The 17,804-nt window shown below is 35.5% G+C and overlaps 2 protein-coding genes across 3 annotated transcripts in view; one reads left to right on the top strand and one right to left on the bottom strand.

Annotated features, from left to right (window-relative positions):
• The window catches only part of LOC123658709 (max dimerization protein 1-like), a 331,673-nt gene that overhangs the window by 245,472 nt on the left and 68,397 nt on the right, over nt 1–17,804 (bottom strand). The gene's annotated exons all lie outside the window — the stretch shown is intronic.
• On the top strand, nt 1,828–8,982 carry LOC123658708. 2 transcript variants are annotated; one of them, XM_045594057.1, is made up of 2 exons: nt 1,828–1,844; nt 7,102–8,982. In XM_045594057.1, exons 1-2 carry the CDS (start codon nt 1,828–1,830, stop codon nt 8,843–8,845), a joined length of 1,761 nt encoding a protein of 586 aa, XP_045450013.1. In that variant the 3' UTR covers nt 8,846–8,982. The 2 variants fall into 2 exon arrangements, 1 of the variants encoding a protein (XP_045450013.1); XR_006743920.1 differs by lacking the exon at nt 1,828–1,844 and adding an exon at nt 2,923–2,968 and having other exon boundaries at nt 7,102–7,166.

Raw genomic sequence — 17,804 nt, forward strand, 5'->3', positions numbered from 1 at the left:
AGCATCGCAAGCGCGTTGTCGACCCTACCCCCAGACCCTCCAAGAGCTCTAAACAAGCGTACGGCTCACTTGATGGTAAGAGATTACCGTAGCTTATAGACACCTGCAACACCACAAGCATCGCAAGCGCGTTGCCGACCCAATCCCCAATCCCCCAGGAGCTCTGGTCATCTTACTCACCACAGGAACACAACACTGCTTGAAAGCAGTATTATTTAGCTGTGATCTTCTGTAAGGTCGAGGTACTTACAATCAGGCTGCTCCAGATTGTGAGCAGAATATTTCCTGCTGTGTCCTATTTTAGTTCTACAGTTACGCTCCTATACAGTATATGTTGCGCAAAAATTAAATTAAATTAATTAAAATTAAATTAAATTACAAAAATCTTAAGACGTGTAAAAAATCTAGTTGAGGTATATTCATTAAAAAAAAAACAATAATCGAAGACAAGTTACTGTAAGCTTTGAATCGTTTTTAATAATTTAAGTAGTAGTCGAAATGTTGTAACTGATTTTTAGATAATTATATATAATTAATCTGACATGACGCGTCACCGGTTCGTCCATGGTCTGACATAACCCAGTTGACAGACAGTTGAAGATATATATGTAGTCTGTCTATAGCTATACACACCCTCGTCAGTCTTACTAAAGGGACATGCATGATTTCAAAAGAACCGACAGATATAAAATAACTTATTAAAATTTTGCTATTACATTGAGACAATCAAGTCATTTGAGACTGATTCAAATATTTGAGAAGTACCGATGTTTTAATATGTAAATGAACGAAGATCATACATTGGTCGACGCGAGTGAAATGTTATATAATGTTCCCCTTCTTACAAACATGAATATTAATATCCTTTTGCAATATAGCTTTCAGTTAGTGTAAATATTTTTTTCACAAATAAATGACTAAAAATGGATTAATACACAGAGCGATATAATATTGACTATGTATGTGTCGTGTTCTTGTGGTGAGTAAGGTGACCAGAGCTCCTGGGGAGAGGGGGGGATCCAGGTAGGATCAGCAACGCGCTTGTGATGCTTCTGGTGTTGCAGGCCTCTATATGCTACGTAATCGCTTACCACCTGGTGAGCCGTACACTTGTTTGCCGACCGACGATTAGTTGTATAAAGAAATCAATAAAGAGTAACGTAATATATTATTAATAATATAATATTTCAACTTTAACTTCGTTTTTTGTAATGATTTTCAATGGCGCCAAAAAGAGGAGATAATTTTGCCAATGTCACGTAGAATAAACAATTGTCAATGTTAATATGAAATATGTTAAGCATTACATTGTCACTGTAACTCTGTTACTGCTAAACGTTATAATCAAAAATGTTATCATAATACGGGAAATATAACACGCCATCCGTAGCTACTCGAAATTTGTTTTTATTAAAATGTTTTCACGTGAGTTACGCGACCCATCGACGCCACCGGCTCAAGTTGTAACAATGGCTGCTGACCAAGCGTTTCCGTGGGACAATTCAAAAGTGCATTTAGTTCATAAGTTTTAAATTTAATGTTTTAATTAATTATTATTTTAAGATCAGTCTTGTAGAACATTTGTAACTATAAACATCTTGTAATTATTAAATAAATATTTTTTTTAAAAGAAATTCGTTCGCCGTTATTTAACTGGCGCAGTCGGTAGGATCGCGACACTCGAACTTCGAATAAAACTCTCCGAATAGAGTGAACGATATCTATCGTTATTTTCGCGATCCGCTATAGAAGAACCTACGAACGGCGATATCCTGCGGGAGTCCTGGCGAATTGGGAGTCCTGCTGTTCTACAAGGCCCGGCAAGAGATGCAGAGAATCCTTGGGTAAGTACGAATCGTTTACCCAGTATCCTGTGCTATATCTCATGTCGTTATATTATATTTATGCATACTAGTATAGTGTTACATGTGATTGTCTTTGTGCTATAATCGCGATTAGACAATTAGTTTAATAATAATATATTTTGTGTAATGCTTAAATATTTTTTGTTCTTATGCTAAAATCGCATTAGACAATTAATTTAATAATAATATATTTTGTGTCAGATTTAAATAATTTTTGTCTTTATGCTAGAATCGCATTAGACAATAAATTTAATAATAGAATATTTTGTGTTATACGTAGTTATAGTTAGCGTAACGCCAACGTTATCGCTAATCGTTAACAAGTAGTTTTCTAATTTTACTCGATTTCTTTTTATTATTCAATATGAATAGTTCAGACATACATAATTTTAAATTTGTAAGGGATGTTATGCCCAGGTATGATGGTAATCCAAAAATACTTAATTATTATATAAGAGAGGTAGAGAATATACTGTGTATGCTCGATGCACCTGCTAGAGTAAGTCCGCCACTTATCTCTCTCATTAAAAGTAGGCTAAGCGGAACCGCGATAGATGCCGTGGCCTACGAAGAGTCACTCGATACGTGGGATAGCATTAAATCAGCATTAATACGTAGGTTAGGAGAGCCGCGTAATGAGATTCAAGTAATGCAGGAGCTAACGCGTGTCCGTCGTAATAAAAATGAAGACGCGGAGGCTTTCGGCAAACGTCTCAGAGATATATTAGATACGTTAAACTCGGTAGGTAGGCACAGTGATAAATCATATTACGAAAATATGGTAATCGACCAATATATCAATAACCTTGAATTTCATGTCTCGATCGGGGTGCGTATTTCACAACCTACGACCCTGGAGGTAGCGATAATAACAGCTAGACAAGAGGAGGCACGATTAGCTCATAATAAATTTAATAATTTTCATTCACCTCCCATACAAGCCAAACCAAAAGAGATGCCTAGACCTAATATGCCCATAAGTCAAACTAGCCTGCCGTTTAGGTTTAGTAATATACCCAAACATAGGTTCTTCGATAATGTTGGACCACAAAGACCACAGTGGGTACAGCCCGCGTCACCGTGGAAAAACAAGCAAGCTGCAGGTAATTTTACACCCCAAAGTTCCGGTAATTTTAGGAACTCTGGAAACTTCAGACAGCAGCAGAATATGCCACATCAACAAGTTAACCAGCCACAAAATATCTCAGATGTTACAATGAGGTCAGTAAATAAACCACCTAGACCTCAGTTGGGTCAGGAAGAATTTTTCTACACAAGTAACGAACCAGAATTCGACCAAGATAACGACGACCCCTATTGCGAACAAGGTGAGTACTTTACCACACAATTTTCTGACCAAGATTACGCAGATACGTCCTCAGACCAGACAAACCACCAGGATTTTCCCGAGGACAAGGTAAACGAAGATCACACTTAAATACTGTTGAGATAAAAAGACAAGGTAAGTCCCATCTACCATACATTGACCTCCCAGAGTTTAAGGGTAAATTCTTATTAGACACAGGAGCAACTAACTGCATGATATCACCTAAAGCATTAATAGGAACTAGTTTTGAACATTGCATACAATATGAACCGTTTTTAGTGAAAACCGCACACGCTACTACTAAACATGACTATGTTGCATATTTACCTTTACCCCCTCAATTTAATACCGATAAGTCTCATAAGTTTTTAGTGTTCGATGTTGATCCGAAGTATATAGGAATATTAGGAATAGATTTGTTGAAAGAATTAGGCTGTACAATTGACTTAAACAATAAATTATTGATATCTCCTACTTGTAAAATACCTATATATACAGATTATCCAGTTAAGAAAGTTAAAGTTGAACCTAAATGTGAAAAATTAATTATTGTCAAAACAAACTATACTGATGGTCAATATATTTGTGATGAGTTCTATTGGGATAAAGATCTTAAATCGCCAACAGCCCTAGTTACAGTTAAAAATGGCATTTTTAAGACATCCATAATTAATTTTAGCAATGAAAAGAAAATTGTCACCAATAATACCCAGGTAGCTCTTGAACCTGTACCCGAATATGTATTAAATAACTTGGAAAGCATCTGTAGTCTGAATAATTTAAATATTCAAGAAAATTTTGACCATGAATTAAAACAAAACCTAAATAAAATACGTACTGAGCATATGAATGACGAGGAAAAGCGAGAAATAATTAGACTTTGTTATAATTATAGAGAAATTTTTCATTCAGACAAAATTCCACTGTCCTTCACCCATACCGTAAAACACGAACTAAGACTAACTGACCAGACTCCTATTTTCGTTAGAAGTTACAGACAGGCCCCTCAACAGCGTAAAGAAATTCAGAACCAAGTCGACAACCTTTTAAAACAAGGAATCATTAGAGAAAGCATATCCCCATGGTCTTGCCCAGTACACATAGTCCCTAAAAAACCAGACGCCTCTGGAAAGGTTAAGTGGAGACTTGTTATTGACTATAGACGACTAAATGATAGGATTGTAGAGGACAAATACCCCCTTCCAAACATAAACGACATATTAGACAGACTAGGACGAGCACAATACTTTACTACCCTCGACCTCGCGAGTGGCTACCATCAAATTGAGATGCATCCTAACGATATTGAAAAGACTGCCTTTACAACAGAAAGAGGACATTATGAATTTTTACGAATGCCCTTTGGCTTGAAAAATGCCCCTAGCACTTTTCAACGTCTTATGGATCACATTTTAAGAGGTTTAGATAACGTTTTTACCTATTTAGATGACGTCATCATAGTATCCACGTCTTTACAAGACCATATAGTTAAATTAAAACAAGTTTTTGATCGTTTCAAAGTCCACAATTTGAAGATTCAATTAGATAAATCCGAATTTTTACAAAAACAAGTTAATTTCCTAGGACACGAACTCACGGACCAGGGACTTAAGCCTAACAAAGATAAAATCAAAGCCGTATTAAATTTCCCTATACCATGTAATCAAAAGGATATTAAGTCTTTCCTAGGTCTAGTAGGCTACTATCGTAAGTTCATTAAGGACTTCGCGAAATTAACCAAACCATTAACAGCATGTTTAAAGAAAAACGCTAAAGTAATACATACACCAGAATTTATAGACGCGGTAGACAAATGTAAGCAAATTTTAACAAACTCTCCCATCTTACAATACCCAGACTTTGACAAACCATTTATTTTGACAACTGATGCCTCTGATATAGCCATAGGAGCAGTCTTATCGCAGGGAAACGTAGGATCTGATAAACCTGTTGCTTACGCATCTAGGACACTATCAGATACAGAAAATCGTTATTCAACCATAGAGAAAGAATTGTTAGCTATAATCTGGGCCATTAAATACTTCAGGCCGTATTTATATGGTAGAAAGTTTACCATCTACACTGACCATAGACCTTTGTCATGGTTAATGTCCTTGAAAGACCCAAATTCAAAACTAACTCGTTGGAGACTTAAGCTTGCTGAGTATGATTACAAAGTGGTGTATAAAAAGGGTAGTCAAAACACGAACGCAGATGCATTATCTAGAGTTAAAATTTTCCATAAAAGTGTTGATTCATTAGCCGTAAATCTTGACGACAACGATGACGATGAAATAATCAATCGAATTTTTGATAATGTACGTAGGGAAGCTCAAAACACAGACATTGACAATACGACTAAAGCGCAAAATACAGACACTGACAATGCAATTGAATCACAAAACACTGACATTGACAATGCGACTGACAATACTGACAACGTTCACGTACAAAATCAAAGAGAAAATGACATGCAAACCCACAATGACCAAATGAGTGTTGACCAAGACCAGCTGATCTCCACTAATCATACCCAACCCGACAACGAAAATAGAGGTATACCAATCTTATCAGACGCCATTGACAGACAACTTAAACAGTTTCACATAAGGTCTACACCCGGTTCAGAATATAGAGTAGAAAATAGATCGACAAACTCTAGAATCGTTATCAAAGACGTATTTATCCCCATAAACAACACTGAGCCTGAAATTATTAGATTTCTGAAAGAACATACTATAGCAGATCGTATCTTTCACTGCTATTTTTACGACGAAAGTTTATATTCAGCCTTTGCAAGGGTTTACACTACTATTTTTAATGACAGAGGCCCAAAATTAATTAGGTGTAGCTCGCGTGTGACCGTAGTCGAAAATAAGACAGAACAACAGGAATTAATAAAGAAATACCACGAAGGCAAAACAACGCATCGCGGTATTCAAGAAACATTTAAACAGCTCCGTAGAAATTACCATTGGTCTAATATGTTGCTTTCGATTCAAAAATTTATTAATCAATGTGATATTTGCTTAAAATCTAAGTACGAGAGAAATCCTCTCAGACCCCCTTTGAACTTGACTCAGACACCGACAAAACCTCTTGAACATCTGTTTATGGACCTCTATTCTACAGGAGGCGCAACTTTTCTAACAATAATAGATAATTTTTCAAAATTTGCACAAGCTATGCCCCTAAACGCTGCAAGTAGTGTACACATCGCTGAAGCATTGATACAAGTTTTCTCTATCATAGGTTTACCATTGAAAATAACAACCGATTCAGATAGTAAATTCGATAACGAAGTTATTAAGGAAATATGTGCATCTCACGACATTAACATTCACTTTACAACACCATACAACCCGAATTCCAACTCCCCCATAGAACGATTCCATTCAACCATAGGTGAGATTATCAGAATACAAAGAATGACAAATAAAGAAGACCCAATTAATTTAATAATGAATTACGCTGTAATTGCCTATAATAACTCAATTCACTCTGTAACCGGTTATACACCACGAGAACTGTTATTTGGTCACACAGCTTCTCGAAATCCTTTGGAATTATTCTATCCTAAAGAGTTTTACCAGGACTATGTCATCAAGCACCGCAGAAACGCAGAAGCAGTACAAGAATGTTTAGCAGCTCACATGGCCAAAAATAAAGAACAGGTAATAGAAAAACGTAACCAGGCCGCCAAGGAGATCACATTTAAGGTAGGAGAAATAGTTTACAAACAGGTAGCCAAAACTGCGCGCAATGACAAAACCAAACCAGTCTTCAAAGGTCCATATAAAATAATTCACCTTCACCCCAATAATGTTGCCGAAATAATAGGTAACCACCCCAATTCAAAATCTATTAGAGTACATTATAAGCTTTTACGAAGACCACATCTTGTTACAGGACCCTCATCGCAGGAGCCTGGGTGCTCTTCGCAACAGCCAACTTGACCCTTAATCCCGTAAATAATGAAAATGGAATATTATTACTTAAACAAGGACTAGTTTTCAAACAGATTGATACTTTTAGTCTGGCTTGTGTCTATAATATCACTTACCTTCATGAGGTTACTATAAAAATTCTAGCACTATATGTTAGCACGAAAGAAGCAGAGGATAGGTCGTTATTAGATAGTAAGGATGTACGTTATCAAACATATAAGAACCAGATGGAAGCTAGTTTAAGTTTAATAAATAAGAAAATTATGTTTATAGCACCGCACTCAACTAGAGTTAGGCGTGGTATAATAAATGGGTTAGGATCTGTGGTTAAAGCAATTACAGGAAATTTAGACTACGAAGATGCGATTAAATTTGAAAATGAAATATCAAACTTACGAAATTCAGTTTATAAAATTCAAAATTCTCAGAAACAATCTTTATTTTTAGCGGAAAATACAATTAAAGAATTTAGCAAACAAATACAAATAATTAAAGAAAATGAGGAAAAATTAGTAAACCTGTTGAAAAATGCCACTATTAGTAATAATTTAGTAATTAATCATATGAACTTTTTAGATTTATACATTCAAATAAATTTTAGTTTAGAGTTCCTATTAAATAAGCTTTTAGTTCTAGAAGATGCAATGACCTTTGCTCAGATAGGTGTAATGCACCCAAGTATAATAGCTCCACATAACTTAATAACTGAGATTCAGAACATGCAAAAGTCAAATAAATTTAAAGCAGTAGATAGCATAAGCATCAAAAATATACATAGTATAGAAAAGTCAATTAGTGTAAAAGCTTATAGCACAGAGCACGCATTAACATTTATCCTGGAAATACCCTCCGTTGATCCAAACGTTTTTGACCTTCTCCATATCTATTCCATCCCAGATAAGCAAAATTTAACTATTATTCCCAAATCCAAATACCTAGTACTGGGTAGCGAGGAGTACTCTTACCTGGAGGACAGCTGCAAGAAGATCACGCAAGACACCCATCTCTGCGCGACATTGAATAGTCAACCCGTAGATAAATCCGAAGACTGCGTTATATCACTCATCAAACATCAAAAAGCAAACTGTACAAGAGCGAAAATGAATCTCAAACAACAGAAAATACAGAAAATAGAAGAAAACAAATGGCTGATAATTCTTCAACACGATGAAATTTTAAGAATTCATTGTGGTTCAAAAACAACATACAAAAGGATATCCGGTATTCAAATAGTCAGCATCACAAGTGACTGTCAATTGGAAATATCAAATAAAATATTGAGAACAAATTCTGACACAATAACAATAGATGAAATCATTCCATTACCAAGTACTCCAATCATACCAGAAGAAAAGATACATTATAACCTTCAGCTCGAAGACATCTCACTGGACAGTATCCATGAGTTGATGAAACGTGCAGAAGACATCCCAAACGAAGATGGCATTAATTGGCAAGTTATGATGGCTACCCCGAGTTGGCCCACCATCGGAATATACATCATCTGCGCTGGGATTATATGCTGGAAATTATACCTATGGAGACAGAGCCGAAGTAAATCATACCAGACGGCGGAACCTGCAGTCAGACAGAACAGTTGCAGCGAGGACGCTTCAGGAAGCTGCAAAATGCGCTTCCAGCTTAAGGAGGGAGGAGTTACGCGACCCATCGACGCCACCGGCTCAAGTTGTAACAATGGCTGCTGACCAAGCGTTTCCGTGGGACAATTCAAAAGTGCATTTAGTTCATAAGTTTTAAATTTAATGTTTTAATTAATTATTATTTTAAGATCAGTCTTGTAGAACATTTGTAACTATAAACATCTTGTAATTATTAAATAAATATTTTTTTTAAAAGAAATTCGTTCGCCGTTATTTAACTCGTGTTTTACGTTAAAATTCCGATGTTGCGATTTTTCGTCGGTATTCTGGAATTTTTAACGATACCGTCGAACGAAACTGAGCTCTCTTCGTACGTGTTAGGAACCAAAATTCCGCGGAATTACGAATATTATATTTTTAACACGTTTTTAAGATTCGAATTCCAACTTTGGGATTTTCGGATAAAGTATTCGTGCGATTTCGGGACTCTTATAATAACGGATGTGATGGACGGATGAAATTAGGACGTCTACATACATTAATTCACTTTATAAGCTAAATTATATTTGAAACTTGCGGTGTAACAACTGTAACATCATCATCACCATTAAAATACAATTTATATTTAATAGTATTTAAATCCTCATATTATTATTTAGATTATTCGATAGACAAAAGATATGTGTATAGATTGTAAAAATTGACAATACTGATATTAATATTCACCATTAAGACTATAAAACAATATAAACCCACGGCTTTCTCTAAAACAAAATAGGAAGGCGTCGAATGAAAGCAACTGAATTATGTCCCCCGAACCCCACACCCCAGCCAGCAAGCCCCTAAGGTACTTGTCAACATTGCCTCTATGAATAATCCGCCGCTACCAAATACACAGCTAAATAAATTTCATTTGTCGTGACTCGCTATGCCGTTGACAATACACGTGGAATGTTTTGAGATATTGTTGCACTCATTCATAAGACCTGTAATACTATGACGACGACACGTTAGCTCCGCAGCTATGGGATGGTAAGATTGGATAGGAGATGAAAGCAATTAGAACTTTTGTTCTTAAGCAAGTTATAAATAAATAAATAATAGATAAATATCTTATAAAATACACACACGGTTGTCTGTTCCTATGATAAGCAACTTAATGCTTGTGTTACAAGAAAAGCCGACTGTTATAACTATATTTTTTTTATAAATATACACACAAATAAATCATATATAAATAATACATATATTACACCCAGACTCAAGTGGGAATCGAATCCGCAATCCGCGGAACAGAAAGCAGAGCCACTACAAACTGCGCCAACGGGCTAGTCAACAGCAAAGCACTAGGCAGTCAGAGCAACTTACTATTTAATTTGCATTACCGATCGCGAAATCGGTAATAAGTTATAAATGTACAATTGTACATAATAATACCTTTTTTTAAGAAACACCTGCAGTTACTTGCCGATTCTTCTGTGCAGAACCTACATTCCGAATCCGTGATAACTTCGCTATTAGCTATAATTAATAATTTCATTAGTAAAATGTCGATTCGAAGGTGACTTTGTAGTCTATTTGAATAAAGTTATTTTTAATTTTGATTTTGATATAGGCCATTCATATGTTTCTATATAATTATGGTTTTGGCATTCATACGATCGAAAGATTCTGCCACATCCCACAACTGGGAATAAGCCTCTTTCTCCATGTAAGAGAAGGATTAGAGTTTAATCCACCAGGCTGCTCTACTGCGTGTTGACGGATATGTACTATGGGTAACGATCGCTATCAGATATTGATAATAACAACCGGGACCGCTTTACATGCACTGCCGAGGCACGGTGGGGAGACCCACAAGGATAGACATCAAAACCAGAAAGAAATATTTGTACAGATACAACTATCCATCCCGAGCGGGAATCGAAACCGAAAACCGTTATTATTATATGTGGCATTTATGTTATACAAATAAAATGGGATCCATTGCATATCTACTGGAGGACAAGGGTAATAGGTGTTGTAACTATTTATTTAATAAGTGGCACGAAAGTCGTCCGTCTGTACGAGTCCTAAGCTAATTGCGCGAAGGTCGCCCGTTATTTTTATTTGTTATTTTCGTTAAAACGTTGATGCGGTACGATCTAGAAGTACGTATATATATTTTATATTTAGCGCGCATCGCTTCACCTCTGATACACGGTGAAAGTCAAATCGAAAATAGGCTAGCGAGTTATAGTGACCGCCGTTTGTACTACTCGTAAAGAATATTAGAAAAGTTTAGTATCAAATGTCACGTTTTAGTTTCGAATTAAAATAAGTTGATGATTATAATATTTGATATTAGATTTTTCATACTTTTTTTTTCGTATATATTGTTTTGTTATAAATATATTACAAATTACTAATATACAAATACTAAGAACTATATATTTTTAAAATTAATTATATTACGTTGACACTGTAATTGCATTTTTACACTGCTTGAAAAGTCATAGCTTAGTTTGATTGTAATATAATTGCATTAAAAATATTATTTATAATTAAATTAATATTTATATATATATATATATATATTAATTTAGGCATTATGTTGCAGATTTGTGAATCTTTAAATTTCTTGTATAATACACGAAAAATATTAATAACAATTTAATATTACGTACAACAGTCGTTCTAAACCGCATAGGATTTTAATGGACCGTTCGTCTAATCCTAATAAAGCTTACCGTTAGCTGTCAAAGCATACGTGCTGCCTCCATAAGGCGCCTGCGTGTCAACGACCTCGCGAATCTTGTCGTCCATAGCAAACTGGCTATTTTTTTATATATTTTCACCTCCACGTAACTCGCTCCGGCTGACGAAATAAATTTTTGATATTTCTTAACGTTCCTATGAGTTCTAGTTAGTTCTATATGTCGCACAACTTTCGAAATGTTATAATATTTTAGTATAGATGCGCAAGTATACAAATAAATAGATATATAGGTGGCTGGATCTTTTAAATTAAAATCGAAAATTATCGAAATAATCGAAAATCGAAAATATCTTTATCTAATTGTAAGTAGGCTTCACAAGAACTTTTGAATTGTCACTAACAAACAAAAAAAAGGGAGAAACGGTTCTCAAGTCAACGTGTAGGTATATTTTTTTTAATCTATGACCACGCATAAGTTTTACAGAGTAGTCCGATTCGATAATTCTTTTTACAAATTAAAATTATATTCGTTTTCATAGATTCATTACAGAAAGTGAAGCTACCTTCAATTTGGAATGAAGATTCTTTAGAGTAGAATCAGCAAGAAACTCCACAGTTACTCTTTATAAAAAAACAATCTATCGAATGTAATAAAACTTTGTATAATAAGCTATCAAGCTGAAGATTCACATATCTGTTTCATTATATTCTAAAATTCCGAAATAGTCAATAGTTTTATAAGTAAAACCGAGTGAGAGTTACTTATAAGTTTATATAAGGAATCGAGACGTTACCTATAAAATTTCCAACATATGATAAATTTGATATGAATATAACTTATACGAATAGACAAACAGTTTAATTGTAGGATATAATATAATATTTATTGTATGTGACAGATTCTTTTAATAATATTTATAAAAAAAAACTGAGCTAATAGGGCATAGCAGGAAATTTCCCGCTCAAAATATGGAGCAGCCCGACTGGGTACCTCGACCTTATGTTCCTATTGGTGACCAGAGCTACCGGGGTAATAGGGTCGGCAACGCGCTTGTGATGCTTCTGGTGTGACAGACGTCTATAAGCTACGGTCGCTTACCATCAGGTAAGCCGTACGCTTGTTTGCCGACATAGTTTATATACAATAAAAAATATCGTTGTGGAGACAGTGAAGAACGTACTAAAATAACCACAATATGAATATGTAGGGACTGACGCCAACTCTTACAATGTTGCTGAACACATTACTGCGTTATCATTGCATTCTAAGTGCAAATACATTAATAACTCATATACAAGCAGCACACAACGGAATAATAATTAAAAACTAACAAATAAGAACTAAAAGAAATTTTCTTTTAAACATTCCATACTAAGTTATTAAGTTATTTAAATACAAAAAAAGCGCGCTAGCGAAACTTTTCTCTGTACAAAAATTGACATTTTCCTGCTCTTTGTACCTTCACCTGTGTTACCTGCGTTTGAATTTACCCTCGTAACATGATATTGAAAATTTCAAATTACGATAGTACACGGGCTTTGACTTTTTTGTCATAAAACTTCAGTGAAAGGAAAACAACAAAGTAACATCATTGAGTATTTATTAATTTTCTTGCACACACATAAATAAAATCAATAATTGTCTAAAGTTTAATTGTAATATAAATAAAAAAAAAACATGAAATAACAAAAATTATCACAAAAATGAGAAGGTGATTTTATTGAGATTTACGATTGACATTTACGATTTTACACAATATGGTTGTGTGCACTAATCAATTGTTATCATTCATTATTTAAACTTCTTATTAAAAATCTCCTACTAATGTAGGTATGTGAATATGGAATATTCGAAATTGTACTTTTTAAGTTTTTTTTTTTGGAGTTTGCCTGAAAAATCAATTAAGTTAACACTAAATATCCCGTATTATAAGTAAATAAATCATTGGCTTCTTGGCTTTTTTTTTATATCTACTAATTTCACAACTAAAAAAACATTGCAAATTGCTATCAACCCATATTATCACTTAAGCAATACGTAAGTATGCGTAACGTAAAATTTTTTTTATTTTTTATTTAGTCGAGTTCAACAACCGCGTTACGTAAACCGCGCGAAACTCGGACTAACCATTTACATTATGTTCGGCTAGTTACGAAATCCTTTGAACCTTGCGTGAAACTTCTGTCCCAGAGAATGGTGTAGCAACGCTGACCGATAGAAACGGGACATCGTCGGGACTCCCGCGGGACACAGCGGGACACACACACACAAACACAACACACAATTAAAAACAACACATTTAAAAATATAAATAATCAGAAAATATTTTAATCCATTTTTGATCTGTAAAAAATATCTACAAAATAGAGTTAGACTGAAACTACGACGATAAATAATCTTTTTAACACAATTTTTTTAAATGAATATATTTAAAAAACTTTTAGTTTATTTCAAGACCACGCATAGAAAGTAACGTGTCTTTATCATCAATAAAATTTTACACAGACATGTCGAACGTTAGATGCAAGATGTTTCTGTCCCGGAAAATTCGAACGAAACTATCCAAAAAGTGGGACGTCGCGGAATACGCCGGGACATGGAGGGACGAAGCCGGGACGAGGGATCACATTAACCAGCCTTTGTAAGCGCGTATCGCCCTTTCACTGGCGTTTCACTGGCATCGCTGTGCGCTCAGATAACAACGAACAAAGCGCTCCGACAACCGAATGCCGATTCGGGACATGCTCAGTCATCCTTATGAGCTACTATCGGCATTTTCATTGAACACGGGAGCCTGACGTCTGCTGCCCGGCGCGGCCCGCATCGAAATTATTTTTAAAATGTCACTCGAAACCATTCCAAATATTTCACTTACAAAGGAGAAATAAAAAATACATTATATCTTACATTTTCAAATTAATAAGCAATGTAATAAATTTTAGTTCAGATGCCGTTTCTAGTTAGTCTACGAAGTACGAACTAAGCTGACAGTCGACTCTAATTTAAAGAAATGATAAAACAGTAAACTAACCTAAAACTATATCTAGCAGGCACAATGCGTGGCTGTGGAAACGAAACGCACAAGCCGCGGCTTTCAGTTGAGATAGGCGCGGTCGTCGACCCCGGCGCACGCGCACCGCTCCACACAAACACGGCTAAAAATAACGGTGACGTCACTTGTTTATCATCGTACGCAAGGTTACGGGGCGACCACGAGCGCGGCACACTGTACGGTAGTCGTGAGAACTGTTTCTCTTTAGAAATACTCTCGAGATTGCAAAAACAATTGAAATATTGTTATTAACAATCATTCCAGAATGTTCAACAATGATGGAAGTGAATGTATTAACCGGTTGAATTGTTCGTGGTGAGTAGAAATATCGATTTTAATTGTTAAGAAAACTGTGAGCACTTTTTATAAGTTTTACGAAAACATCTAATGTGTTTTACATTTTTTATACAAATATTAATAGTAAAAAATAACAATCCATTTTCCATATATTTCAATAGTACGAGTACATAAGTATGAGTATTAAAAATACAGTAAGCGCCAACGTAACAATTTTTCAAAACAAATTTTAGATAAAGTCTACTAAACCTTGCATCAAACTTTATTTAGAGATTACACATATACAGATAAATTTAATCGTTTGAGCATGGTCCGAGTAGTAATTAAGATAATCGTTTAGGTTCAACCTTTAACTGAGGGCATAGCAGGAAATATCCTGCTCAAAATACGGAGCAGCCCGACTGGGGTACAGTTTAGTTGTGTTCTTCTGTAAGGGCTCGACCTTATCGAAGAACACAGCTAAATAATACATATTTCAAGCAGTTTTGTTCCTGTTGTTGAGTAACGTGACCACAGCTCTTGGGGGGGGGGGGTGTTGACTGGGGGGGGAGGTAGGGTCGATGACGCACTTGCGATGCTTGTGGTATAGCAGGCTTCAATAGGCTTCGAGAATCGCTTACAAATATATAATTTTCGATGAGCAAACCTGTGAAGATAGGGTCAATTCACCATTGGGGATAGGGTCGGCAACGCGCTTGCGGGCTTCGCGCGCGTTGCAGACGTCTATAAGCTACGATAATCGCTTACCATCAGATGAGCCGTAGGCTTGTTTGCCGACCTAGTTTGTATAAAAAAAAAATACCTCTCTCTCTTTCTAGGTCAAGAAACCTTTGCCCAACAACAGTAAGGGCATTCACAGTACTACACTACAATATAGTACATTACAGAATATATCACAGCTAGGTGCTGCTCAAGTAATGTTGTGTCCTGTGTTGAGTAAGGTGACCAGAGAGGTAGGATCGACAGCGCCTTGCCATGCTTCTGCTGTTGCAGGTGTCTACAAGTATAGTTCCGCCTGCTATCAGGTGGGCCGTATGCTTGTTTATCGACCTAGTCATATATAAAAAAGTGTGTGTACTTATGTACGCACGTAAGAAGTTACACTTCATTGGCTAGCTAGCTTTACGTTGCCAACTTCTTCTTTGTTGACTAGCTAACTACAGGGTGTCGGTTTTTTATGACGGTGTGCGCGCGCATCGTAATAACTTACTCTCATCATTTTTCCTTAACGCGCCAACAGAAGTGTAGCTTCAAAAAAATAAATAAACGCCTCACACGTAACGGACTCCCAGTAGGATTTACTCTTGTGTACGGGTTCGGATCTTCCAGAAAAGATCTTTGTTTGGATACAAAACGTTTAAATGTCATAAGCAAAAACTCATTTCCTTTATGTGTACAACATAGCTGACCCAATAAAAAACCACGTTTAACGAAAATTTAGTATTTTCTCAAAAAACGCGACTTACATAACATTATAACTAACGGTACGATTCTCGCAAAAAAAAACACCCTATTTCGCAATACAGCCAGGTTTCGGGTTTGATGAATGGTATCCTGCAAATAATTGTCCCTTAAGGGGCCGGGTGAGTGCGGGTTGGGGAGGGGGTAGGGCGGAGGAGTGAGAAGGGCGTGGTGGTGACGTCACCGGTCGACGCCCGAACAGCTGAGTAGTAGTAGGCTTCGCCGGGTAACATAACCTGACACGTGCTGTAAAAATGACCCGATTGTTGTGACAGGGATCTTCTGATTGTATTTTTAACGTTCGACGTAGATTTTACGAATTTACGTGACTCTAATCGGTGTTGACACGAGTATGTTATACCAACTTTATCATAATATGCTAAGTTTAAGTTTCACATTTGAAGTGCCCATATAAACATTGTAATAGAAGAATTCTAAGTAGTTTCCTAACCTTTTCTGATTAATTACACACAACAAAAGTTCGCGACCGAAAAAAGTGGATAATTATCGAAAATATCCGTTTTTTTTTTATAAAACACTTTTAATCTCATTAATAATTCTCGTGATCAAGTATCGCGATGTATGTAATTGGACGATAAACAATATGCAATTTATCAGAGATACGAAGAACCGACGTCATCTGCTATCGATGTCATGGTCAATATGTAATTAAGATAAATACATATAGGTATAAAGACAAAGAGAGTGGGGTTATTTCAAATTTTTTTTTTTTTTTTTTTGATATAAAGAGTAGGTAATCCAGGAACTCCACACCATTTATGTTAGCAACACATTTTAAATTATAGAACACATTTTTGGGTTTACAATAAAGAATACTTGTATTATATAACAGTAATATTTATAAATCACAAGATGGACATAAGCTAAAAATATCTATAGAATTATGTTATATATAAAATTCTCCTGTCACAATGTTAGTTACCATACTACTCCGAAACGGCTGGTTCGATTTTTTATGAAATTTTGTGTGCATATCAGGTAGGTCTGAGAATCGGCCAACATCTATTTTTCATAAGTTATAAGCCCTCCCTCTTATAACTTAGGGGTATTAAGGGGGTAAATAACATAAATGGCAAAACAAAGTTTGCGGAGTCAGCTAAGTTCCTTTATAAATTTCGAAATATATAATAATAATTATCGTTTAGCGATGCGATTTTAACAGGATTTTAGGAGTCGAGTCGCTCAAGTTTTTGACATCCTCACTCGTTAACAATTTGCTCTCCTCGCGACTTGAGTAAGATTTTATATAACTCTAGCGAAGTCATTCGATTTCTTTAAAACTGACGCCTTTTGTATCGATATTGTTTCGTTTAACTGACACACTCGTTTTATAATTAAACCAACAAGATGATTCACTTATCGTATTTTATTTCATATACTAGATATGTGATTTAATAACAAAGTTCTTAAGGACGCACGTGAATCGGAAAACTAGAAGATGCAAGACAGAGCTAATGGCATTTTAATTAGACTATCAACATAGCAACTCTGGTCCGAAGTGCACACGAAACGGTAAGTACCTAACTTGATTAAG

This window comes from Melitaea cinxia, chromosome 12, assembly GCF_905220565.1.
Source record: "Melitaea cinxia chromosome 12, ilMelCinx1.1, whole genome shotgun sequence".
NCBI classification, from domain to species: domain Eukaryota; kingdom Metazoa; phylum Arthropoda; class Insecta; order Lepidoptera; family Nymphalidae; genus Melitaea; species Melitaea cinxia.